Source organism: Theobroma cacao, chromosome 3 (assembly GCF_053813885.1).
Source record: "Theobroma cacao isolate CCN51 chromosome 3, ASM5381388v1, whole genome shotgun sequence".
Taxonomy (NCBI): Eukaryota; Viridiplantae; Streptophyta; class Magnoliopsida; order Malvales; family Malvaceae; genus Theobroma; species Theobroma cacao.
This window is the reverse complement of record NC_142641.1, coordinates 539,213-565,573: the sequence shown is the minus strand read 5'-3', so window position 1 is coordinate 565,573 and position 26,361 is coordinate 539,213. Positions and strand designations below refer to the sequence as shown.

The 26,361-nt window shown below is 35.2% G+C and overlaps 2 protein-coding genes and 1 pseudogene across 2 annotated transcripts; 2 read left to right on the top strand and 1 right to left on the bottom strand.

The window, feature by feature from the left end:
* The first annotated feature begins 332 nt into the window (after window positions 1-332).
* LOC148763420 (putative disease resistance RPP13-like protein 1) lies at window positions 333-9,432 on the top strand (annotated as a pseudogene).
* Window positions 9,433-11,497: 2,065 nt separating this feature from the next.
* On the bottom strand, window positions 11,498-16,871 carry LOC148763419 (putative cyclic nucleotide-gated ion channel 16). The gene is made up of 6 exons (XM_088804363.1): window positions 16,434-16,871; window positions 15,045-15,257; window positions 14,569-14,885; window positions 13,783-13,894; window positions 12,585-12,821; window positions 11,498-12,265 (listed from the first exon to the last, which is right to left on the bottom strand). The coding sequence occupies exons 1-6, from the start codon at window positions 16,869-16,871 to the stop codon at window positions 11,498-11,500; spliced, it is 2,085 nt and encodes a 694-aa protein (XP_088660489.1).
* A 2,230-nt stretch (window positions 16,872-19,101) lies between these two features.
* LOC18603875 (spermidine synthase 2-like) lies at window positions 19,102-22,924 on the top strand. The gene is made up of 9 exons (XM_007036110.3): window positions 19,102-19,333; window positions 20,523-20,599; window positions 20,742-20,864; window positions 20,976-21,080; window positions 21,224-21,296; window positions 21,369-21,440; window positions 21,778-21,973; window positions 22,359-22,488; window positions 22,757-22,924. The coding sequence occupies exons 1-9, from the start codon at window positions 19,117-19,119 to the stop codon at window positions 22,817-22,819; spliced, it is 1,056 nt and encodes a 351-aa protein (XP_007036172.3). The 5' UTR covers window positions 19,102-19,116; the 3' UTR covers window positions 22,820-22,924.
* The last annotated feature ends 3,437 nt before the right edge of the window (window positions 22,925-26,361 follow it).

Sequence of the window (26,361 nt, the reverse complement as noted above, 5' to 3'; positions counted from 1 at the left end):
ACTGTTCATTGTAGGATTTAGCACAATGAACTACTGGCTTCTGCATCTAAATGAAGGGATTGGTTGGTGAGATCTTTAGATAATCTATGAAGGTTGCATCTAGATTAACTTCATTGGAAAATTCAAAGTCTAGATGGTCCGAGGAGCTTCATTGGAAGTACGGCAGAATTTTGAGACCAAAATGTCTAAACAAACGTTTTCCTAGAGAAAAATGGTAGGCACGTGACTCCCCCTTCCTTCAATAACAACTTCTTTAGTTTTCCTTCACGTTTCGATGGTGGCCCTTTGACTTTTACAAACTTTAATTAGAAATTCTAAATTAGCGAGAGGAAATTACTAGCAAAACAAGGTTCGTACAGAGCCATGGCCAGCAGACACCTGCTAGCTTAGGCTGTCATAATTGAACATCATGTTGATTGTCACAGCTGTTTTGTTTTTTCTTTTGACATTTTTACAACTCATTTTGATGAGAATCCCATGTGAATGCACAAAGAACTTTCCAACCGAATCAGATTCAGAAAACATTTTCAAACAATAGCTGCTAACCCTTCAACGTTCACAGAGCAAAACTTCAGCCGTTTTCCCCTATTTCAATATCCTACTCTTGGATTTTCTCTATCTCATAATTCCTTTGTTAAAGACGTTGATCATGGCTTTCACTGGAGAGGCTGCGCTATCTGCTTTCTTTGAGGAGTTGCTCCGCAAGTTTATCTCTTCCGAGTTCAAGCTTGTCACTGAGAAGCGGGTTCGCAAGGAGATTATGAACTAGGAAACGATATTGAGGACTATCCATGCAGTGCTTGCTGACGCGGAGGAGAAGAAAATGAAGAACCAGGCTGTGAAGATTTGGCTGGCTGACCTCCAAGACTTGGCTTATGACGTGGATGACATCTTGGACAAGTTTGCGACTGAAGCTTTGAGGCGTAAGTTGATGAAAGTGTTAGAAGATAACCCCTGCATGGACACGTGCAAGCCTTTTGTACAACATGATCTACATACTTCTAGCTGTCAATATTTTGATATTCATGTGTTGTTTTCATTTTGAAAGAACACCTGTAAGCGGTTTGTAACAGGTGTCATCTACACTATCATTTTGTAATGTATATATGATCACTGTGTGATCATCATGTGATATAAGATGAATACTCTGCTTCTGTCCAGCAGCCTACTAGTTCACTCTTTACTTCTTTCTTTCTCAATTCATACGTTTTTACCATGACATTAACATGGTATCAGAGCTCCTCTCGATTCCTGTAAGACCTTAGATAACCTTCTTCAATACTCATGTGTTTTTAGTAGTTCTCCTTTAACCTCTTATCTCAAGAATTAATTCCCTATTATAATGACAACTCCAAACATAACTCATCAGCCTCCACCAGTCTTCGATGGCTTCAATTATGGAGTTTGGGCCGTGAAAATGAAGACTTACTTGAAAGGTTATAACCTGTGGAATGCAGTAGAACAAGATGCTGAACCACAAACACCAAGGGAGAATGCTCCTGCTGCTCAAGTTAAGCAATATGAAGAGGAAGTTGCAAAGAAGTTTAGAGCTCTTTCATTCATTTAGTCTGCTGTCTCTGAGGATATTTTCAGCAGAATCATGGAGTGTGAAACTGCCAAGGCAGCTTGGACAAAGCTACAGGAAGAATATGTTGGCACCTCTAGAACAAGGCATATGCAGGCACAGAACTTGAGAAGGCACTTTGACATGATGTGAATGAAAGAGAGTCAGTCTGTAAAAGAATATATAGACCAGATTCTTAAGCTTACTAACCAGATAAAGTTGTTTGGTGAAGAGCTTAAAGAAGTTCGAGTAGCTGAGAAGATTCTCAATAGTGTACTAGGAAAGTTTGAACCTACAATAGCTTCCTTGCTACAATCAAAGGACTTCCCTGACATTTCAATTACAGAAATTGTCAGTGCCTTGCAAGCTGCAGAATTGAGGATATCAGTAAGAGATGAAGCTCTTGGGGAGAAAGCCTTTCTTGCTAAAGGCAAAGGTAAAGCAAAAGTTGAGGCTTTTACCAAGAAAAATTACAAAGACAAAGACAAGAAGACTGCTCAATCTGGTCAATCTTCAAACAAGAAAAACAAGTTCAAGCCATGTTCCTTCTGTAAGAAAAGAAATCATACTGATGACTACTGCTGGTTTAGGCCAAATGCAAAGTGCAAGATATGTAGTCAATCAGGACACATTGATAAAGTGTGCAGAAACAGAACAATTGAAGATAAACCTGCATACACAATTGAAAGCTCAAAATTAGCTGAAGAGGTTTTGTTTATGGCTCAGTTAGATTCTGAAAGTGATCGTGGTAACTGTGAATGGCATCTTGATAGTGGCAGCTCACGGCATATTGCACTCTCTGAAGCTGTGTTTGTTGATCTTGATAAGAACCATCGATCAAGAGTCAGAATAGGGAATGGTGGTTACCTACAAGCATATGGTATAGGGAAGGTTCGAATTCCAAGCTCAACTGGACACAGGTACATATCTGATGTTTTGTTTATTCCTTCTTTTGCACAAAACATTCTGAGTGTTGGACAATTGTTAGAAAATGGTTATGTTCTGTTGTTCAAAGATAAAGCTTGCAGAATTTATAACCCTTCAGGTGCATATCTGATGACTATACCAATGAGAAATAGATGTTTTCCTATTCAACCTGAGCATATATGCTTGCAAGTTGAAGAACAATCTGTTTCATTGATTGATCTGTGGCACAGAAGACTTGGTCACTGCAATTACAGGACCTTGGAACAAGTCAGCAACTCAGGGATGCTTGATAAGCTTCCAAAATTATCTAATAATGCTTCAATATGCAGTGTATGTCAGCTTGGTTAGATTTCAAGGAAACCTTTTCCTTTGAGCAGTACCAGCAGAACCAAGTCAAAGCTTGAACTTATCCACTCTGATATTGGTGGACCTCTAAGTGAGGAATCACTAAATGGTAGTAAGTTTTATCTTTTGTTTATTGATGATATGACCAGATGGAGTTGGATTTTCTTTATGAAAGTCAAGTCAGAAGTCTTTACTTTGTTCAAAAACTTCAAAACCAGAGTTGAACTTGAAACTGGTCACAAAATCAAAACCTTGAGGACTGATAATGGTGGTGAATATACCTCTAATGAATTCACTCAGTTTCTCAATCAACAAGGGATAGCTCATCAACTTACTGCTCCATACACTCCTCAACAGAAAGGAGTCAGTGAAAGGAAAAACAGGACAGTCATGGACATGAGCAGATGTCTATTATATCAGAAAAGGATGCCTCAGAAGTTTTAGGCAGAAGCAGCAAAGACTGCTGTATATTTGTAGAATTTGTTGCCAACCCATGCCTTGAATAATCAAATCCTTTTTGAAGCATGGTATGGTTTCATGCCCTCAATTGCCCATTTGAAAGTCTTTGGGTGTGTATGTTATGTGCACATACCAGATATCTTGAGAAACAAATTGAGTGAAAAAGCTGAATCATGAGTATTTGTTGGCTATAGTACTCAAGCTAAGGCATACAGAATTTATTTGCCAAGTAAAAATAAAGTTGTTGTGAGTCGAGATGTAGTGTTTGATGAAGCTTCCAGCTGGAACTGGAATGAACCTCAGCCACCACTATCATCTCCAAGTCAGCATGATCAAACTTCTGCTTCTGATGCTCAACTTGAAATTCAAGAAGATGAGAGTATAGATGATCTGCCAGTTAGGGGAACCAAATCTCTTGAAGACATATATCAGAACAGCTTGGTGACTATTGAAAAACCTAGCTGCTATACTGAAGCTTGTAAGGATCCTGTTTGGTTTAAAGCTATGCAGTAAAAACTTCAAATGATCCAAAAAAATGGCACCTGGTCTTTGGTTGACAGACTTGCAGATAGAAATATTATTGGTGTCAAATGGATATTCAAGAAGAAATTAAATCCTGATGGTTCCCTCAACAGATGCAAAGCTCGGTTAGTAGCCAAGGGCTACAGTCAGCTAGCTGGTGTTGATTATGGAGAAACGTTTGCTCCAGTAGCTAGGTATGACACAATCAGATTATTGTTAGCTCTGGCTGTTGCACTTAAGTGGAATGTCTATCATTTAGACATAAAATATGCATTTTTCAATGGCATCTTAGAAGAGGAAATTTATATTGACCAACCTAAAGGGTTTGAACTCTTGTCAGGAGAAAACAAGGTATATAAGCTCCACAAGGCCTTATGTGGATTGAAGCAAGCACCAAGGAGATGGTACAGCAGAATCAATGACCACTTCATTCATCGAGGCTTTGTTAAAAGTCAGAATGAAGCCACATTGTATACTCTTGAATTAGGTAACAAATTGCTATTGATAGTGTCATTGTATGTGGATGATTTGTTAGTTACTGGAAATTGTGAACAAGCTTTGCAGAATTTTAAATCCCAGATGCAAACAGAATTTGAAATGTCAGACTTGGGACTTATGAGATATTTTCTTGGACTTGAAGTTCATCATTTGAGAACTGGTATTTGGTTGTCTCAGTAAAATTATATCTCCAAGGTTCTCAAGAAATTTTAGATGTCAGATTGCAAGTCTGTGTCAACTCCTTCTGCTGCAAACAAAAAACTTTGTGCAGACTCTGGTAACCAACTTGAAGACCCTTCTGCATATAGAAGATTAATTGGGTGTTTGCTTTATATCTGTGCTTCAAGACCAGATATACAATTCTTAGTGGCATTTCTCTCTCGATTTATGCAAGCACCAACTGATCAGCATATGATTGCTGCCAAAAGAATTATGAGATATTTGAAGAAAACAGAATATTATGGGATACATTACACCAAGATAGCAGACTTTGCATTATGTGGATATATTGATTCTGATTTTGCAGGAAGTAGTGAAGATGCAAAGAGCACATCAGGTTATTTGTTTACACTTGGTAATGGTCCTTTCTCTTGAAATTCACATAAACAATCTGTAGTAGCTCAATCTTCAGCAAAATCTGAATATGTTGCTACTGCTGAAGCTACAAATCAAGCTCTTTGGTTGAGGAAGTTGCTTGTGGACATCAAATTTGAGCAAAAGTTCCTACAAATTTGTTTATTGACAATAAGTCTGCCATTGCTATTGCTAAAAATTCTGTCTGGCATGGCAAGACTAAGCACATAAATGTGAAATATCATTCCATCAGAAATGCAGTAGAAAAGAATGAGATAAATGTTCAATGCTGCCCTTCAGAGCTATAACTCGCTGATATTCTAACCAAGCCTCTTCAAAAGTCAAGATTTGAAGCTTTCAGAACTAAACTAAATCTCTTCATTGCAAGTGTCAAGGGGGAGTGTTAGAAGATAACCCCTACATGGACACTTGCAAGCCTTTTGTACAGCATGATCTACATACTTCTAGCTATCAATATTTTGATATTAATGTGTTGTTTTCATTCTGAAAGAACACCTGTAAGCGGTTTGTAACAGGTGTCATCTACACTATCATTTTGTAATGTATATATGATCACTGTGTGATCATCATGTGATATAAGATGAATACTCTGCTTCTGTCCAGCAGCCTACTAGTTCACTCTTTACTTCTTTCTTTCTCAATTCATACGTTTTTACCATGACATTAATAGAAAGAACATCAAGCCAGCTCAAGTAAGGCACAAAAATTTCTTACTAGTTGACATCCAAGTTCAATCATGTTTAACTTTAAGATGTGTTCAACATTAAAGAGATTACAGGAAGATTGGAAGGTTTAGCAACACGAAAGGCTAACTTGCAACTGCGAGGGAATGGTGTTGGAAGGCCCGTGGCAATACCAAAAAGGTTGCTTAGCACTTCTCTAGTGAATGAAGCTAAAGTACGAGGGAGAGATAAAGACAAGAAGGCAATACTTGATTTACTTTTGAGGAAGGATGGCCTTGATAATGGCGTTTCTGTGATTCCCATCGTCGGCATGGGAGGGATTGGCAAGACAACCCTTGCTCAGCTTGTCTACAATGATGATAGCATAAGAGGTTACTTTGATCTCAAAGCATGGGTATGTGTTTCAGAGGAATTTGACGTTATTAAGATTACAAAAATAATTCTACAATCGGTCAGATCCCTATCTTGTGATATAAATGACTTGAATTTGCTTCAAGTCAGTCTAAAGGAGAAGTTGTCAAGCAAGAAATTTTTACTTGTTTTGGATGATGTTTGGAATAAGAACTACATTGATTGGATGACGCTTCGATTTCCTTTTGATGCAAGGACTCCAGGAAGCAAAATATTCGTAACAACATGTAATTATAATGTTTCATCAATTATGAGAACTGTTACAGATTACACATTACAAACCTTGTTAGATCATGATTCTCTTTGTATGCTTGCTCATCATGCATTAGATAAAGGAGATTTTACAGAACATCCAGACTTAAAAGAGATTGGCTTGGAAATTGTGAAGAAGTGTGGTGGTTTGCCTTTGGCAACTAAAACTATTGGAGGAGTATTGCACACTAGGACAAATCATGATGCATGGAAAGATAAATTAGAGAGTGATATTTGGAATCTACCTGAAGGAAAAAGTAACTAATTCCAGCTCTATGGTTGAGTTACTATTATCTTCCTTCACAATTAAAGCGGTGCTTTGCTTGTTGCTCTTTAGTCTCTAAAGATTATGAATTAAGGAGGAGGAAATAGTCTTACTATGGATGGCAGAAGGTTTTCTAGATGGAGAAAACACTAAAAGGAAAATTGAAGATTTGGGTAGCAAGTATTTTGAAAATCTAGTATCGAGGTCATTTTTTCAAGCATCTAGCAAGAATAAATCTCAATTTGTAATGCAAGACTTGATTAATGATCTAGCTTAGTTTGTTGTAGGAGAACTAAATTCTAAAAAGGAGTGACATGATGTCATGAGACGTCCAATTAGTAACACTCGTCATTGATGATTATGACGAAATCAGAAAGTTTAAGACCTTTTTTGAAGCAAAGTCTCTACGGACCTACCTACCCTTTCATATGATGACAAGGTGTTATGCAGGCTTCCTAAGTAATAACGTTCTTAATGATATACTATCGAGATTGAAATGCTTAAGGGTGCTCTCTTTGAAAAGGTACTACATCACAGAAATTCCTTCTTATATTAGAAATTTGAAGCATTTACGCTACCTAGATTTCTCTTGTACTATGATAAAAGATCTCCTTAATTCAATATGTACTCTCTATAATTTAGAGACTCTTTTATTAAGATTTTGTAAGAAATTAGAGAAATTACCCTTTAAAATAGGAATTTTAGACAATCTATACTTTCTAGATATTACTGGTGCATATTCAATAAACAAAATGCCAAGTGGAATTGGTAAATTAACAAATCTTTGAGTGTTGTCTAATTTTATTGTGGATCAAGACAATGGATTGAATATAAGAGAGATGCAGAATTTATCGAATCTCAAAGGTCAAATTTCAATTTGTGAATTGCATAATGTGGATGAAGCTCAATATGCATGCGAAGCTAAGCTATCTAGCAAGTCAAACCTCAATAACTTAGAGTTGAAGTGGAGTCAAGATTTCAATGAAAATTTAAGAAATAAAGAAGTTGAGGGAGAAGTGTTGAATTTGCTTCAACCTCGTGAAGAGCTTAAAGAGCTTGCCATAAAGTATTATGCTGGAATAACATTTTCAATTTGGGTGGAAGATGTTTCACTAAAAAATTTGCAATTTTTAAATCTTGAAGATTGTCAAAGTTGCATATTACTACCACCAATTGGGAAATTACCATTTTTAAAGCATCTCTTCATTAAGGGGATGAAAAGTGCGATTAGTCTTGGCAATGAGTTTCATGGAGAGAATTGGCCAAATGGATTGCCTCATTAGAGACCTTGTGTTTTAAAGATATGTTAGAATCGAAAGAATGGAAACTTTGTGAAGTTGATGAACAAGCTAAGAAGTTCTGTTGCCTCCAAGAACTTTTTATTGAGAATTGTCCAAAATTGGTTGGAACTTTGCCTAATGGCCTTCATTATTTGAAGAAACTTGCAATTCATAAATGCCAAGAATTGGTAATTTCAATTTCAAATCTTCCAATGTTATGCGAATTTGAAATTGATGGATGCAAAAAAATAATGCTCGGGAGTTATGATGATCTTTGGTCAATTAAAAAAAATCATTCTTTCAAACATTTTAAAGTTTGCATGTGTTACAAGAGAAATGATGATGGTAGAGTTGATCATAGTAAAAAATCTCCGAATCAATGGTTGTGAGGAGTTGACATCTTTGTGGCAATCAAAGTGGGGGTGGTTGGCACCTTTGAGATCTCTTCATAACTTAGAGTTTCAAAATTATCCCCAAGTTGTGTGTATAGGGGCAGCAAAAGAGGAGGCAAAAGAAGAGCTTTTGCAATTAGAAATACCATGCAACATTAAACATGTGAGATTAGAAGGATTTCAAGGGTTAGAGAGATTATCAAAATCCTCGCACAACCTTACATGTCTTACAGAGTTGGAGATTGTAAAGTGCCCAAATTTGGTTTCACTTTCGGTGGACAACTTGCCTCCAAATCTTAGAACTTTGAACATTCACAATTGTGAGAATTTGCAATATTTACTCGATGACATTGAGAATATCGATTTCAGTAGCACATCCCTTCTTGAATCTCTTCAAGTTAGTGCATGTGAAGCTCTAAAGTCATTATCATCGAGTGGTCAGTTACCCGTGGGGCTTAAATTGTTGAACATTTATCTATACCCAGAGCTTGCAGTTTTAGCACAAAAAATTGGAGATAATACTTGTCTTGAATCTCTTTCACTCTGGGATTGTAGAAATATTAAATATTTACTCAAAGGACTGGACAAGCTCAGTTGTCTTCAACAAATTAAATTTCAAGATTGTCCAAATCTGATTAGTTTCCCAAAGAGTGGGTTGCCTAGCGCCAACCTCAAAACTTTGTGGCTTTGTGGGTGTGAAAAGCTCGAAGCTCTGCCCAACCTCCACTCTCTTCAACAGTTGTTCATACTGGCATGTCCAAGGGTGCAATATTCCATTAGAGAATGGGGTTTCCTTACCAACCTAACATCACTTTTAATGTGTGAACCCAAGATTTGTGTGAGGCAATCATGGAGTGGGGATTGCATAGACTCGCCTCTCTTACAACCCTCCACATTGATGGTAGAAAATGTATATATGTGGTGTCATTTCCTCAGGAGGAGATCGGAATGAAACTGCCCTCTTCTCTCATAGATCTTTCTATCAAAAATCTAAAAAATGTAAAAAAGTTTATCCTCCAATGGCTTTCAAAACCTCACCTCTCTTCAATATTTGAATATCCAGAATTGCCCAAAGCTCAAATCCCTTCCCAGAAAAAATATGCTTCCCTCACTTTTGTATCTAGATATTAGGAGGTGTCCAATGCTAGGGGAAAGGTGCAAAAAGGATAAAGGAAAACAATGGTCCAACATTGCCCACATACCTCTCGTATGTTTTAATGGTAGATTCATCTACGAATGACCAAGAAGAAGAATCAGAACATATCGACTCAGGTATTTTAATTATGGAATTAATTACTATTTTAACTAATTTCTTTATGTGCAAATATATCTACACAACCATTACATTGGCGAGTATTGAAATTTCTTGCAGTTAATTGTGACAGATAAATAGAACATGTAATCATACCGTAAATCCCATTTTGTGATTCCCTTGTTTATTTCTTTTAGTATGAAATATTCTCTACGGAATTTTAATGTGGGGATGTTTTTGTAAGTCCATTCATATCTCTCTCTCAGCATTTCTCAATTTGGGGAATTGGCCTTTTTACAGTTTTGGTTCTCAATATATGCCAGCAAACAGTCTGCCTTATGATTTTGCTACATGATGCTTACATAATTCAATTAATGTATGGTCTCAGGATAGGAATGAAAGTGAAATTCCAGTAATAGATGAGAGTACGAAGCCCGGACACAAGGGTGGTATGGACTTGCACCATCATGCAATCGAGTTAGACATCGAGTCCTGGCCTGTTGAACATTCTATGGAGCAGCAGGATGAAGATCGTCCTGTAAAATGCCAAATGCCAGCATATTCTTCCATCAATGTACGTTACCGTGTTCATCTTTTAGAACAGTGGTTTAGGTGTGATAATTCGTGACTAGGAAAGGTTGGTGCTAGGTGGTTTTTCTGCGAGCGCAATGATAGTAACAGATCCTTTGGTTATTGAAGCCATTGCTGCGAACAGAGCACTAGAATTTGCTAAGAATATGTAATTCACCTCACATGTAAGCTGTTCGAAGGTGATGCTCTCCGGGTGGTTAAACAGATCAAGTCAACAGCTACAAATTTGTTTTCGAGCTTTAGGTTGATTAGAATTTAAAATTTTATTTGACTAATAATTTAGTTTGTGTACAATATTGAGTAATTATACTATTTTAAACTTGTTATTTCAAATTGAGTCTTAATGTTATTTTACTTTGGACTTTTATACTAGTAAGTCTGTAACCAAGTTAGGAGAGTAAATAGTGCTTTACTCTCTGTGAAGGTGGAGTTAGAGTGAGGTTTGAGTAAGAGTTCTTGTGAAACTATTGAGAGAGGGTGCATAGGAGATCTTTGGTTTGGTTTAGGAAATTATTGAAAAAGATTTTATTATACTTTAATTTCTCAAAAGTAGAAAAACTATTTCATTGTGTGGACTTTCTTTATTGTTTGTTTGTCAATTTTCATAATATTTGTTAGTGTGACAAATTAAAGTTACTTATCAACTTGCCAGAAAAAGGTATTACTATTTCAGAAAATATTTATTCGGCATAGCGTTCTTCTAATTTCATTAAAGACTTTGTTTCTTGTGATTGTAATTTGTAATTGGTTTTAAATTTTTAATGAATCTTTTTTATCTTAAATTAATTTTCCAATCCAACTTAAAACATTATTTTTAAGCCAACTTAAAACTTCCTATTTATGAATTGATTGTCCCATTGGTTAATCGGTATATTTCACTCTAAACATATCTAATAAATTATTATATATTACACAATGTGAGATAAATAATTGAGACAAAAATAGTGAAACTAGCTAGCAGCATTTCTATTCCTTATACGTATATGTGCATTTTATTATTTTTCTCTTTAGAATTGGGAGAGTTTTTAGAATGAAATTCACAAAATGGTATTTGAAAACGATTAAATAAAAATTGAAACTGAATGTAAAAATTAATAAATATATTAATAAAATTCAATAAATCAAATGCATATACAGAATTATACAGAATCCAATGCTTTTTGGTGACCCAAAATTTCTTTTTCTTTTTCTTCAACTGTAAGTTTGTTGTCTAATTTTCACCAATCCAAAAGCATTAATAGTAGTATTTATTTAATTCCCCTAAGTTAAAAAATATGCATATTTTAATTAATGAAAGGACTTTTTCACATGATATTTCCGGTGATGACCCACAACCTCACATCTTTTTCAATTTCATCCAATTAAACTGCTGCTGGGAGATGGAAATCCTTCTTTTGTTTTATTTGTGGTTCAGTAAATGATTATTTTTAACAAGATGTTTGCTAGATCGTGTGTATGGTACTTAACTATCATGGTCTGCAGAGAAATCAGGCTCCACAGGCTTAAACATTTTGGGCAATTTTAAGCTAGAGTCGTCAGGGTCAATCCTAGTTATCTTCTTGGTTCCTTTTCTAGTGTTTTTAGCAAATTTAGAAGCCAGAATTGTGGCACCAAGATGCTGGGAGTTGTTTGCATTATCAGCTGATGCAGCACCACCATCATCATATTCTGCAGCAGCTGATCCCTCACCGTAGCCATCTTCATTGTCTTGCATGTAGTACAAGTTCTCCTGCTTTGCCAGCTCCATTGCCTGCTTCTTCCTCTTGAACCTTCTCCAAGCAGCTTGTATAAAGCAAGCTCCCCAAGTCCTCCATTGGTGGGAATAGTACCTGAAAGCATGTTGCAGTGTCTTGCTATGGAGGCGCTTGAATTGTTTGGCTACAAATTTGAGGTCCCTGGAGCGGAGAGCAAAGGCCTCAACTTCAGTCAGGGACTTGACTGTTCTGGTTGATAATGGAAGGTTTAACTCAGAGGTAGAGGCTGGAACCAAGGCCCATGTCAGCAACTCTTCACCACAAAAGTCACCAGGTCCCAGGGTAATGGAATTGAAAAATCCTGCTCTACCGCCATTGGTTGTAGAGCTTTCTAATCTGCCTCTAATGATGAAAAGCATCTCATTCACAGGATCACCTTCCCGGACCAAGTACATGTCGTTGGTGTTCAAGGAAGGGACAAGGCGTTCGCATATGGCATCGAGGAGCTGATCATCCATTTGAGCAAAAAAAGGAACCTGGAATGAAACAGCTACTAGTTAGTCCTATGGTATGTAACAAAACTATCATAGGACTAAACATTATGTTATGTTCATAATGTTTAATGAGGATACTGAAGATGAATTTATGATCTGAGCAGCTTGAGATGTAATTTCTCAAAAAACTTGTTGACAATTTTACCTCAATATATATTTTGACAATACTCATTCTGTCTGATGTCTAGAAATTTTACTTGCATTAACAGTACTGTATCCAAGCAGGCAGTGACTAAACATTGCCTTTTGAATCTTTTAGGCACTGGTTACATGACAAGGATACCACACAACAAAGACTTACTCGGCGAACAAGGGCAAGACAGAGATGCCTTTGAATTTGACGCCTGAGATCCAAGGGTAGGGACTTCAATATGGCTTCTTCATCAACACCTCTTGTGGCAATCCATTTATATTGAACAAACCGGCGAACACGGTCCTGCAAATCTGGTGGCAATTGCCTGTGTCTCATCCACTCTTCAGTATCTCTTCGTCTGACCCTCCACTCTTCTATTCTTGCTGATGTAGATTGAAGATAGGTCTGTGACAAAGCAAAAGTTCATTGAAGTAAGAGAACTATCAGTACTTCATATTCACTTTACCATGTTCAGTCAGTATCATGAATTAATTCAATGTTTTCAGAATGAAGGATGATATCTGATACTACTTTTTTTTTAATTTTCTACTTGAACAATCTGGAATGACAAGAATGACTAACCTGTCTAGCTTACCATAGAAGGCAAGTTATTCAAGAACTAAGTTAGAAATGGTGGTCATTTGGCTACTCATAGAGGAAAGATATTAACTAATATGTTGGTACAGACCAGAGCACAAACTATTCCACGGTGAAATAGACAAGAATTTGCTGTGATTCATAAGGTTTCGTATATATGGATATTCTAACAATGACAAAATTAGTCTGGAATATGAGGATTATCGGTCAAGTAATCCGAATCATCTTGAACTTAGCTGCATCTCATAATATAGAAGGGAATTCAGGAAGAGATGTTTTAAAATGCTTATAGCAACTCATTTGGTAGGAACTTCATGTACCCTCCTCTTCCTTGAACTTCCCAATATCTAACTGGAATTTATTTCTTGAGGCCATTTGTTCCATATCCTCAAACAGATCAAGGACAATTGTATTGTCTTTAACTGGTCTTATTCTCACCATAGTGCCTATGAATCAAAGATAGGAACAAGGCAAGGAAGTGGGGAGGACAAACCAAGTCAGCTAGCAGGTCACAAGAATAAAGCTATTGAAGATTTAGAAAAGCCCCCTGCCAAATCCAAAGAGAAAACAAGAAAAAAGAAACACAAGTTGTTTTCTTTTTCTTTTGGGTGTGTGTGTGTGTAAGCATCTACACATGGTGTTTTTCCTGAAACATTTCAATAGCAACTCGCATTTTGCCCTCAAACAACTAAACCGAAAGGCGGATAAAAAGCAATGCAGAAACTGATATTCATGTACAAGTTTATATTGTGAAAAGAGGGATATATACCTGCATGTTGCCTATGAGATGTGAGAAGAAAACTAGACCAATGATACAAATAAGAATGCAAAATAATGTTTCTCCACTAAGTGTACTAGTCACAATATTTTGTCCATATGAACTGCATATAACAAAAAATGTTGAGAAAAAAAGTGTTAGCACTAATACCAGAAAGTGAAATTTCAATATCTAACGCTACATAAAAGATGCAAACCAGAAAGGCAGATATATATATATATATATAGAGAGAGAGAGAGAGAGAGAGTGTGTGTGTGAAATGTTGAAGCTGAACAATGATGCATAAGCAAATTTCTAGAAACCCATCATTTCTACTGTATATTGTTAACTGAATTAAGTGAAAATGATGCAGCATTATACTCAGACAAAAAGTAGAAGAATTCGAGAACTATGTTGCATCATACCCATTCAAGACAACTCATGATCAACAAGAACTTTTAACTATGCTAAGGGAGTAATTATTAATTTTTGTAGTAACTAATTTTAACTTGTTACAAAGCAACTAGGACTTCAATGATTATGTTTACTGACATAATGCAAAGTATTTGTCAGATGAGTGAGTATGAGCAGTTCATTTCTTTCAAGTTTCTGCACATGTTTGCGTTGGAATGCAGTCTAATCTTGGGATTGCAAAGATAATCACTCCTAATTTCTTAAAAACTAAACCTTGTATCTTCAGCATGCTGTTTTGACCTTCCATTTTTTATTTGGTCTGTCAAAACCAGTTGTTCAATAGGAAGATGTTAACAAAAAGGAGGAATCAAAGTGGATGCATACCTCAAATTTTTTAAACCCCACCAAAGGCAATAAAAATATTTATCAAGGAAATCTGCTGAAGCAACATCGTTGGTGAAAGCATCAGAAAACATCCCAAACTGAAAATCGTTGTTGTCATCATTCTTAGCATCGCAACTAGTGATCACACGAGTAACCTTGAGCCAAAAGTTACGTTCGGGCTTTCCTATGGTGCTACAATCAAGGAATAAAGGATTACATGATGGTGAGTGGGTAGCATTCATCTCCTTAGCACATTCCATTCTCCAGCACTGGTACTGCCGTTGAATAGACAACACATACCATGAAGATCCTAAGACCTGCACTGACAATTTAAAACAATGACAGATAACAACAACAAAGGGGTCAGCAGGAGTCCTTCACGGTAACAGTATCAGGTGTTCCCACCAGCTTCTAGCATCAGATAACAGCAGGATGATAAAGCAATAGGGGATGAAAATGGGGAGATGAGAACTCACATGGCTAGCCAGCATAGACAGAAGTAGATTGTATGCTGCACCTGACCAAGCAGTCTTAGCCACAACGCCAGTAGTTTTAATTATCCGCTGGTTCAGAGGAAACATGATGAAGAATCGAGGAACATATTGAATGAGAACAATGAAAGAAAGCGTGTGGTTAGCATGAGCAGCCGATGGACTTTTTGCTGCTGGAATTATGAACCAAATGACAATCTGGCAAGCAACATAATAAAATATCAATGCCTCCATGTGAATTATACGTATGGCTCATAAAGAGTGCAAGTGTTGAAGCAATTTCCATTTGTAATTTTGCAATTTCTCTATCTGCAGTGGAACTTCGGAATCCATGCCTCTTAAACTAATTAAGCCACTAGAGATTGGCTGTCATATGTAACATATGTCTGAACCACTAACTATAGAACTCTCAGAACTGAAACCAAACTTCAGATTTACTGTTATGGGATGTTCCATGGAATTGGAAACAGGATCTATCATGGCCATGAACATAGAAGCTTATACATTTGTAAATACCCCATATTGTTGCTTATCCAATTCGAAGTTTTGAACAACAATTGTTTATTTATATGCATTAATTGGAGGCTTGATCATTATTTTGAATTCCCAATGGAAGCATCCCATGGAAATTTTTTCTCTTTACCAAATAGATATATTAATGTCACAAAACGATACAGAAGTTCAATAAAAAACACACACAAAAGAAGAATTCAATTACTACTATATATATAGCATCGTAAAAACAACCACACACAAATAAACAAAAGAAAAAAGCATCCCATCAAAGAGAAGAATTCAGTTACTACTATGCTTTCATACTAGCTGATATACGAGGACGGTGGAAGAAGGGGTTCTAATACATCACATACTTAAAGACATTAACATGACAACAGACATTCACTAACAAGCCTTGCTACTTTGACATTCTTTTCACAGAAAACAGTTGCATCGATTGTTAGCCTGAAGCCCTTGTTTGTTTCTGCATATATATATATATATAAGACTAGTTCAGATGCTAGAATAGAAGAAATGCTAAGTCGAAGCATATACAGACACATTATGAGCTAAATGCTGAGTTGCAACCGATAAACAAGTGTTCTAAGGAGATGGCGTTGTAGCTTTTTTTAATGTTTTGGTTTTTGTTTTCACGTTTAGGTGGTTTTGTCAGTTTGTTGTTGAATATGCATAGAATTTTGTTCTTGCTTTGCTAACTGTTTTGCTAATTTTGTAATCTCTCGATTGCTTAATAAATTTCTTCACTAGGCAAAAATAACAAATGTTATAGAACTATTAATCAAGAAACTTAAAAGAGATAAAAGAAAAAGGAACATATTATATACATGAACATATGATTGTGATTAATGGGTGAGAAACCTGTGGGAGAGGGAGCGCAGCAGCAAGATCAATGGCAAAACTTGACTTCAAGTAGCGGATGGCGATGGCCCTGGGATCCATCACCAGCTCTCCCTTCCCGAAAACCCTGGAATTGGGTGCCACGAAAGCCGTTCTAAATTTTAAGATGATGTGCATGAGGAAGAACAAGTCTGCCACCGTACGGAAGAACGTGACAATGATTCCTAGGCCTAAATCGATACTCATGCAGGCAGGGCCAGCGATGACTGGCAGGTAAAAATAGAGAGGGTCCAAAAACAAGGCTATGAGGCATGTCACGAGGATGATGTAGTTCCATTTGGTCACGATTTGGCTTCCCGGATCGAGGATTTGATCCCACCACGGAACTTCGCGGCGTAGAGAGAAGGTCTTAGGGAGGTGGCGGAAGCGGGAGGAGGCGTACAAATGGAGATTGTTCATCTTAATTTTTCCATTCCATTTATCATTATGTACATGACAAAGTCACGCAAAGGACTTAACCATTGACAATTTACTTATTAGAAAGGGTTTTCTTTATGAAAGAAAACAAAAAGGATTTACATGCAAAACCGTAGCTTAGGAGAATTTGGCATGGAAGATGTACGGAAAGAGAACAGAAGGGGAGAGTCATAAAGAGAGAAGATTTATGGAGGGCCTGCCAAGTTCTGCGGATTTTTCATAGGCATGGAGCTAAGACACCGTTCAACTTAAACGGCAAGAGCGGGCCATTAAGAAAGCAAGAAACTTGTTGATGGACCATTTAGCCATAGAGTAACAATCACAATAACATTAAAATAAAAAAACAACAAAAGCATTAATCAAACGAAAATTTAAATCTCCCTAAAATGAGTATTTAAAGAAGATAATAGAATTGTACGTAGAAATATCAATTGATGATTAGGTACTTAATTATATAAATGTTCATAAAATTATAATTAATTTCATTATGAAGAGACTTATTTATGAGCACGCGACGAGTAATAATTTGGAATATGTCTTCTGGATAATCAGGAAGTGCATTAATCATGGAGAGGTATATTTTGTCATTTTAGTGGATCTCAAGTTTCAATAAAAACTTCAAATAAGAACATTGTATCATTGATTTGTTTAGTGGATTTGTTGTTGATTTACCCCGTGATTTTTTCCTTTACATTGTATATTTGGTGTTTTTTAAATTTTTAGTTGATATTTAATATTTGTTAATTTATATTTTGGTTTAGTTGAAATCTTGGGGCCACTAATCTTACCCCTTGTCTCATTTGCTATTGCATTTCTCCCATTTTTGTCTTGATAATATGTTGAGCATGGTGCATTTGAGCTTCTATAATTTCTTTTATTCTTTTATTAATTGTTATTCCACAATTATAAATTAGATATATATGTGTCAATTTATTGTTAAACTTCTGAGCATGCAATCAATGAACAAATAATTATGTTTTAGCATATAATAGTGAATTTTTTGTGTCGGCAAGGAGCAAGAGGATTTTGGTTTTCAGATTTGGGAGAATGGCAAATTTTCTGTGACATGAATGATAGCTACAAGGGTAAGAGTGGTGTCTAGGGCATGACTAGCTAGTTGCAAATGCTTGCTGTAGTTTCAAGGATTGGATTTTATTTTATTTTTTTTTCATTTTCTAACTACTGTACAATGATGGAGTTGGTTTCTAAAATGTAAGCCAGAAGAAACATGGGAAAAAAAAGAAGAGGGAAAGCAACCAACGAAATGGTAGATTAATTAATTTTATCAATTAGAGAAAGCTATCTATGAACTAGCATGGTTCATATTATTGACAAATTGGTGGCTGCATATGATTTTTTTCATTAAATGGTAAAATCTAAACTAGCAAATTAAACTCCATCAATTTGTTTTAATTAAAATGTAATTAATGAGTATTTATTCACAACAGGTGACTAGAATTTTATTCGAACAGTGAAAAGGGAACATAAAAGAAAAATCCTTTAAGTCAGAACATTAACAAGCAAAAAAATCACTTGAACAAACCCATTCCTAAGAGAGTTTGTCTCTCTAAGATTGCGATTGAAGGATAACTTTCGATTGGGAATAAATCTTATTAATATAGGCTTGATTCTTATTCTTCCTTTTGCATGATTCAAAAAACACAAAAAAAAAAAAAAATTAAAACCAAGGGCTAACAAACCAACCAATTAAAAATAATTTGTTTGATATATATATATATATATATATATATGATGGAGTCTTATGAGGAGTTATGACCCCTTTTAACTGAGAAGATCAATGATTGGTTACTACTAGTTATATGGACAGATAGATGGTAATTAATAGGAAAAACCATTACTCCAAGTTGTCTGAGTAATTAATCTACTAAATGGCCGCCTATTAATTGCCTTCCCTTGAAACTTTTAATTAAATTTAATTGTGCCATACAGAAATAGGTTAATTTTCTCCCCATGATAATTATACACAGATTTCAATTTTAAGGCACAGATATGAAACAATTATGATGATCTTACCAGCAAAGCAGATAGAGGAATTGCATAGGGCCAGGTGTGTTATTTCCAGCTAAAGATAAAACCCACAAGCGTGCTCAAACAGCATATAAAAAGCCACCTATGATTCTCATTCCATGGCAAGCTCTAGAGCAGCAAAAGAAATTTAATTTTGTTATCTCTGGTCAGAAGAAGAGGAGAAATTAACCCCCCTCCCATGGCAGATATCAGCAACATTGTTTCTGGTGCAAATGTTCACATTAACACCCCGAGAAAGATTGTCACCACCATGAGCAATAGTAATGGTGAGACTGATGAATCTGCTTGTTTGCCTGTCAGTGTTGAAATGCAGGACAATGTTAAGGAAGCTGGCGACCTTTTGCAATTTCCCAGTATCAATGGATGGTTTGCTGAGAATTGCCCGATGTGGCCTGGTGAGTGTATTAGGATACTTCTTAGTTAACTTCAATTTTGTTCTTTTACATTGGCTCATAGAAAACATTAAAATCAAGTTTGTTTTGCCCTTTTCTTATTCCATCAATTGCATGCCTTACCCTATATCTGTATTTCTTCTTCTTCTTTTTCCATTTTTGTTTTCTTTATCTGATGTTGTGTATAGCATATGGATTCATTCTCATTGAAAGTTCTATCCCTTGATCAATTTTATGTTTGACAGCATGTTATCTTCTCGCAAATATTGTTTAAAATCAACCTGCAAAAACCTCATGCTTAACCCTTTTCCCATTTTAATCAGAGATTCCATTCCTGAGGTGCAGCAAATAATCTTGTGTGCAGTGATCTATTCCCATAACGACAAAAGAAGCTAGATGTATAGGCATCGATGAGTCTATTAATTTGGCATGAAGGATGATTTTGAAAACTTAGCATATGTTATTATAAGATCACTGTTTTACCAGGTTTGTTATATATATATTGTGATGGTTTATCTCACGTCTGACTTGAGAACAATTATTAAATCCAAGTCCAAACCAATCAATGCTAATAACTTCTGACGTGATTTAGACTAAAAAAGTTACACGAGAGAGATTGATTTCACCTTGTAAATCTGTTCCAACATTTATTCTCTTTCATCTTCAGAGTAGCCATTTAAAATGTCAGTAGCTTTACTTAAAGAGTTACAGGCCCTTCCTTTGATAAATGGGAATCTAATTAATTAATCAGCAGCATATGTGCTAAGGAACTTGATATATATATATATATATATATATATATATATATATATATTAAGATGGGATTCAATTTCGAAAGAAGCTCAGTGCTGTGTTTTTTTTATTTCGAGATTCAGATTCTGTAGTAATTAATATTCTTGAATATAAAAGTGGTTGCTGTTAATCTATGTTTGTTTTTGGCGTTGGATATAACTTATTGGGTTTTGTGTTTCAAAACCCAAAATCACTAGCTATAGCTCATTGTCAATCATAAAATGAAGCAACAAGAGTCATGTAAAAGCACTCAATCCGAATTCAGACTTAAGCAAAGCTGCCCTAATCATATCTAACTTGTAAAGAGTTTTCGAAATTTTATTGTCGAATTAGAGATTTGAGAATTTCTATTTCCACTGATATTGTCGGATGTTAATCAGCTTGTTGATGTTTCTTGAAGGACAAGCGCACTTCCTAAAGGTTGAAAAAGTTCTATTTGAAGGGAAGTCAAAGTACCAAAGCATGATGGTGTTTCAGGTATACATTCATATAAATATATATATACATATATTTGCTTTTGTCAGGGTCAAAATTACATTGATTAAACTCATGATGGAAATAGCTGATTCTTCTTGAAACTTATTTGGTTTGTCCCTGTTGTTTTGCGCATGATTCGCAGTCATCAGGATATGGCAAGGTTTTTGTGTTGGACGGGGCTCTCCAACTCACCGAGAAGGATGAATGTTCATATCAAGAAATGATGACTCACCTTCCACTTTGCTCCATTCCAGACCCCAGCAAGGTTTCATAAAATCACATGCCCATTCTTTTATGCATTTCATGAACAAATAATTACGTAAATGAATTGATCAACTTGGAAAGGTTGGGTAAATGTCTTTTCCTTCCATTTCAGGTGTTGCTGATTGGTGGAGGAGATGGTGGCATCCTCAGGGAAATCTCTCGCCACATGTCTGTCGAGCAGATTGATATATGCGAGATAGACACAATGCTGATTGATGTGAGTACGATTTTCATTAAAGTTACTTCCATTCTTTATAATTTTCTTTCATGGGATTTTGTTAACAAACACTGAAACACCCCTGAGGGTCTTGACAGCCCCTTTGGTTGTAATTTATGATTTCATTTGTTTTGGTTTTGAAGGTGTACAAGGAATTCTTCCCTGATATTGCCATTGGATATGATGACCCTCGTGTAACACTCCATATTCAAGATGGTGTGCTTCTTCTTCTTCCTCTGTTAATCTCTCCCTAATTGTATGCTTTTGAGCAAAATATTTTGCTTGCAGGGACTGCATTTTTGAAGTCTGCTCCAAATGCTACCTATGATGCAATAATAGTGGATGCATTTGACCCGATAAGTATATATATATTCCTCTAACTATTTTTCATTTTTTCTCTATTATTTTTTCTACTATCTTAATTTATAGTAACATATATATAAATATACATACATATATGTGTATATTTGTTCGTCCTTTTTATATAAATGAATGTTATTCCTTTAGTGTATTAGAATATATGTAACATAAAGAGTCTTTTCACGTGATATACGTTAATTTTTATAATTCATCTGTTAAATGATTTATTTTTTTTGAAATGTGTATGATAAATAGATTTTTGTAATATAAATATACATATTTTATGTAGCTTTCATCTAAAATAATTGACAATTGGGAGGGTTACTTGATACTGCAGGACCTGAACATGAGCTTTTTGACAGTCCATTCTTTGAGTTGGCAGCAAGATCTCTTCGTCCAGGTGGAGTCATGTGCATTCAGGCAGAAAGCCTTTGGTATCAGCCATTCAACATTGAAGAACTCATTTCAAGTTTTCGCAATATTTTCAGAGGATCTATCAGCTATGCATGGACTGTTGTTCCTACATATCCAAGGCATGCATGCCCCCTCTTCTCAACTTCTTTGTTTCCTATTGTTTCCTTGGTTTTAATTTATTTGCTAAATAACATAGTATATAAGATATTACATATGAAACGGAGAATTTAACAATTTTTAATCAGAAAAAAATTGATGGCATCTTAATCAAGAGACAGTTCTTGATAATTTAAATATAAAAATCTAGATTTCTCTGTAGCAAGAGAGGACCAATCATAATGCTGATCCTCAGATTTGGAGACAAGACGGGTTGAAAAATATGTAACTCACAAGCATGAAACATATAGAAAAAAACAAGCCATCCGTGTCTGATGGAAAATGTCTGCCTTTTGTGTACAATAAAAACCTATGATTCTTGTCTAACTAAAAGCAATCTTATTACAGTGGAGTGATTGGTTTCTTGCTTTGCTCAACCGAAGGGCCATATGTTGATTTCAAAAAGCCTGTCAACCCCATCGATCCCGACCAAATTTCGGGTGTAGCCAGAGGACCTTTGCAATTCTACAACTCAGAGGTAAATAATCCACATTTACTGTAAAATCTCTCAGGTATATTTTTTATTGATAAATTCATATATCTCGATATATAATAATAATTTTGAATTTCAACTTTATGAATTGTCTCTAGTTAATGTTATTATGACACATCTTATGATACTCTAATCTTAACAAGTGCTTGTATGCACCCGTTAACCGGATTCTTTTGAAAATTAAATCTAAAAAAAAAAAACATATTAGATTTCTCTATTTAAAGCTTAATATTTATTAAATTCCATTTTTCAGGTACACTCAGCTGCATTTTGTTTGCCAACTTTTGCGAAGAAGGCAACTGGCTTCGATGGTTGAGGTGTTATGAGAAATAGAGTTGGAATAGGTGGAGTTGCTGGACAATTAGCAAAGCAAATTTACAATAAGTGTTATCAGTATTTTGCTCTGCAGGTACCAAACACATCATAAAAATGAAAGAAAAAGCAGGACGTTTATCTCTTTTCTTTTTCTTTTTAGGTGTTCTTTTTTGTTTTTGCATATTAAAATTTGAGTTAAATATTTTCAAATTAAAATTTTTTTATTTTAATTATGGAGATGTTCCTCAAAACTCCAAATAATTCAACATACTAGGCTTGATTTTTGCAGGAAACATCATGCCTCTCCTACCCATATTCTTTTTTTCCTTTTTTTTTATAGAAGCATATATGAAATATTTTCATTAAGTGAAAGATTTACAAAAAAAATTTACCTTGAAAAGTGATAATGGTGCAAGATTGTATGAGAAAAGATACAAAATTCTCCACTTCGCTTGGCCTATGTATTAAAAACAAAAGCAAGCCAGTTTAATTGCAATACACTCATTCAAGCAATGTTCCACAACACTAGTAGAAAAAAACACAAGGGACATGACAAAATCATCCCACTAGAACCAGGTTGTGAAAATTGTTAAATTACCTCAAAAGAGTTATCCAAGATTTTACCCAATCAATAGAATAAAAAAAAAAAAAGAAATCAAGCACACCTACAAGAGTAGAAGAATTTAAGTGGTTTGGTTTTTTTATGACCTACGTCATTGGGCACAACAATAAAGAAAGATCCATTAAGAGAAAAATCAAGAGATTGCAAGAACAGTTTTAAACTCAAATCCACATACACCCAAATCATTCTCTCTAAATTTAGGCTTTCATTATTCTTTAACCCCATAGGATCGTTTTATAAGACCAAGTACAATAATCTTATCTTAATACAATTAGGATATGTTATCCTAGTCTAGCTAGATTTAAAGACTTTTTCAACAAGGTGTACAAGTTTAACTAGAATTAAACTATCTTAGTCAAACCACAATTCAAGACTATCATAACAAATCTCCACCTTAGGCTTGAATTCACTAAGCGCCACCTTATGAACCAATTTTTGTCATCACCACCAATGCCCCAAAAGGCCTTAAGCACTATAAACATTAATTAAGTCTAAACAATGCTTGAACTTTATCCCAGAAATTGACTTATCTGTCAAATTTTCAACTATAGTTATTTTCTTCACTACAATCTCACATCTAGAAATAATCTCTCGAATGAAGTTACACTTAATTTGGATGTATTTGGTTTTCTCATGAAACATTTGATTTTTAGTCAAGTATATGTTTTCAATGTTGTTGGTGTTTTATCACTTTGTTTTGATGATTTATGATGTTTTAAATCTTTAATTCATTGCTTAGCCTTGTCTGTGGGTTATTTATAGCCTACTTTTTTCATGCTAATGCCAACTCATTATGTGATTTAGCTATTTCCTGCTTGCTTGATGATTTTGGGTAAGTAGGCTTCTTGCTATCCCACCACTTTATGCAATATTTTAATGAAATGAAGTCTCTTCTTTCTTTTTTGTTCGAGCAAAAAAAAAAAATTAATCAAGCGTATGGCATTTTGACTATCACAAAACACAAGCATATATGCTTGTCCAAAACCAAGATCATTGACTAAGCCTCGAAAGCCATAAAGCCTCTTTCATTACTTTGGTCACAGTCATCTATTCAACTTTAGTTGTAGACAAAGCAACTATTGATTAAAGAATTGCTTTCTAATTGATGCAGACTCTAAGAAAATGAACACATAACCCGTTTGAGATTTTCTACTATTTAGATCATCAGCAAAATCTAAATTGAAGAAGCCAACCACATTACAACAAGTGTTTGCACCTCTTTCACACATTAAGCCAACATCAATAGTACTTTTAGGTGATTTCACAAGCTCCCATGTTTGATTCTAGTGTAAAGACTTAATCTCTTTAAAAGACGGCACATGTAATCATCTCACGATAAGAGTAAGGCTCATTAATCTTTACTTCCATAAATAAAACATAGAAATCAAAATCACCATTGATACAAGTAATGCTTCGTTATTGTATATGAGATATCGATTCTTGTACCTTTTACAATTCATTTTGGATTTCATTACCATTTTGCATTGTCCCAGGAGCATTGATTTCAAACTCTATCTGCTTGCTAACTTCTTGGTTTGATATGATTGCAATTCTAAACTTTAACTCACAAAATAATGCAGACTCGTCAAAGGTAACATCCCGACTCACCATAAACTTGAAGGACTTACAATCAATACACCACAACCGATAACCATTTACCTTATATGCATGGCCTAGAAATATGCATTTTGTCGCCCTCAACTCAAGTTTACAATCACTCACATGAGTATAAACAATACAACTAATATTTTTAATATACAGTAATTAACAGGCTTACCAGACTAAATTTTCTCAAGAGTCTTAAAAACAATTGTAGTTAATGGAGACCAATTTACCAAGTAGCAAGCCATGTTGATAGCTTCTGTTTATAATACTTTGGGTAGGCTAACATTAGAAAGCATGCATCTTGTTCTCTCCAAAAATGTTATCTCCATTTGCTTTACAACACCTTTTTGTTGTGGTGTTTTGATGATAGAGTGATATCTAATAATTCCTTCATTTTAGTAGAACAGATCAAACTCATCTTTGCAAATTTTCAAACCATTATCTATTCGAAAGCTCTCAATCTTTTTCCCAAATTGTTTTTCAATCAATGCCTTCCAATGCAAAAAGGTGGTAAACACCTCACTTTTAGTTTTCAGAAAATACATCCACACCTTATTTGAAAAATTATTAATAAAAGTCCAAATGTATAATGATCTACCTTTTGATGCCACAGGAGAAAGAACCCCAAAATTTGAATGGATGTAGTCTATTGTACTATTGGTAGACCTGATAATTTTGGACATGACACATTAACACGATACGAGAAGATACGAGTTAAACAGGTTATGGGTTTACCCTTAACTTGTTTCGTGTCTAAACGTGTCAGACACTACAAACACGTTTAAAACATTTTTAAACACGTTTACTTAATCGTGTTATCGTGTTTAAACGTATACACGTAACACGTTTATTAACCTGTTAAGCATTAATAGTTAAAGACTATTTTAACCTTATATAAATAATTTTAAATAATTATTTTAAATTTTTTTTATTTTATAAAGGATATTAAGGTAATTATACATCCTTTAACCCTAATTTTTCACCTTTGGTTTTTATTTTGGATTGCCTCAGCCCTCACGACTAATGCACAGTGCACCACGGAACCACCAGACCACCAGACCACAGCACCACGGCACCGCTAGACCACCAGATCTTTCTTCTCTTTTTCAATTTCTTTTTCCTTTTTCACTTCAACAGCTTTAGATTAAGACTTGGGAGTGTTGAGCGGGTTTCTTCAGTAGCTTTTTCCCTTTTCACTGAAACAGAGGTAAGCAGTTTATTTTTACATTTTATTTTTCTTTTATTGGATTAATTTAAAGAACACAATACATTGGATTTGGGAGTTTGAAAGTTCAGTTGCCCAAACATTCCCCTTG

Bases quoted from the DNA above. Each gene is read 5' to 3' on its own strand.
- LOC148763419 (XM_088804363.1), bottom strand. From the start codon at position 16,871: ATGAACAATCTCCATTTGTACGCCTCCTCCCGCTTCCGCCACCTCCCT. The intron at 12,822-13,782 runs GTATATATCCCT...GCTTTGTCACAG, and splicing joins ATCTCATAGGCAACATGCAG to ACCTATCTTCAATCTACATC. The intron at 12,266-12,584 runs GTAAGTCTTTGT...GTTTCATTCCAG, and splicing joins GTCTTGCCCTTGTTCGCCGA to GTTCCTTTTTTTGCTCAAAT.
- LOC18603875 (XM_007036110.3), top strand. From the start codon at position 19,117: ATGGCAGATATCAGCAACATTGTTTCTGGTGCAAATGTTCACATTAAC. The intron at 19,334-20,522 runs GTGAGTGTATTA...TGTTTCTTGAAG, and splicing joins GAATTGCCCGATGTGGCCTG to GACAAGCGCACTTCCTAAAG. The intron at 20,600-20,741 runs GTATACATTCAT...CATGATTCGCAG, and splicing joins AAAGCATGATGGTGTTTCAG to TCATCAGGATATGGCAAGGT.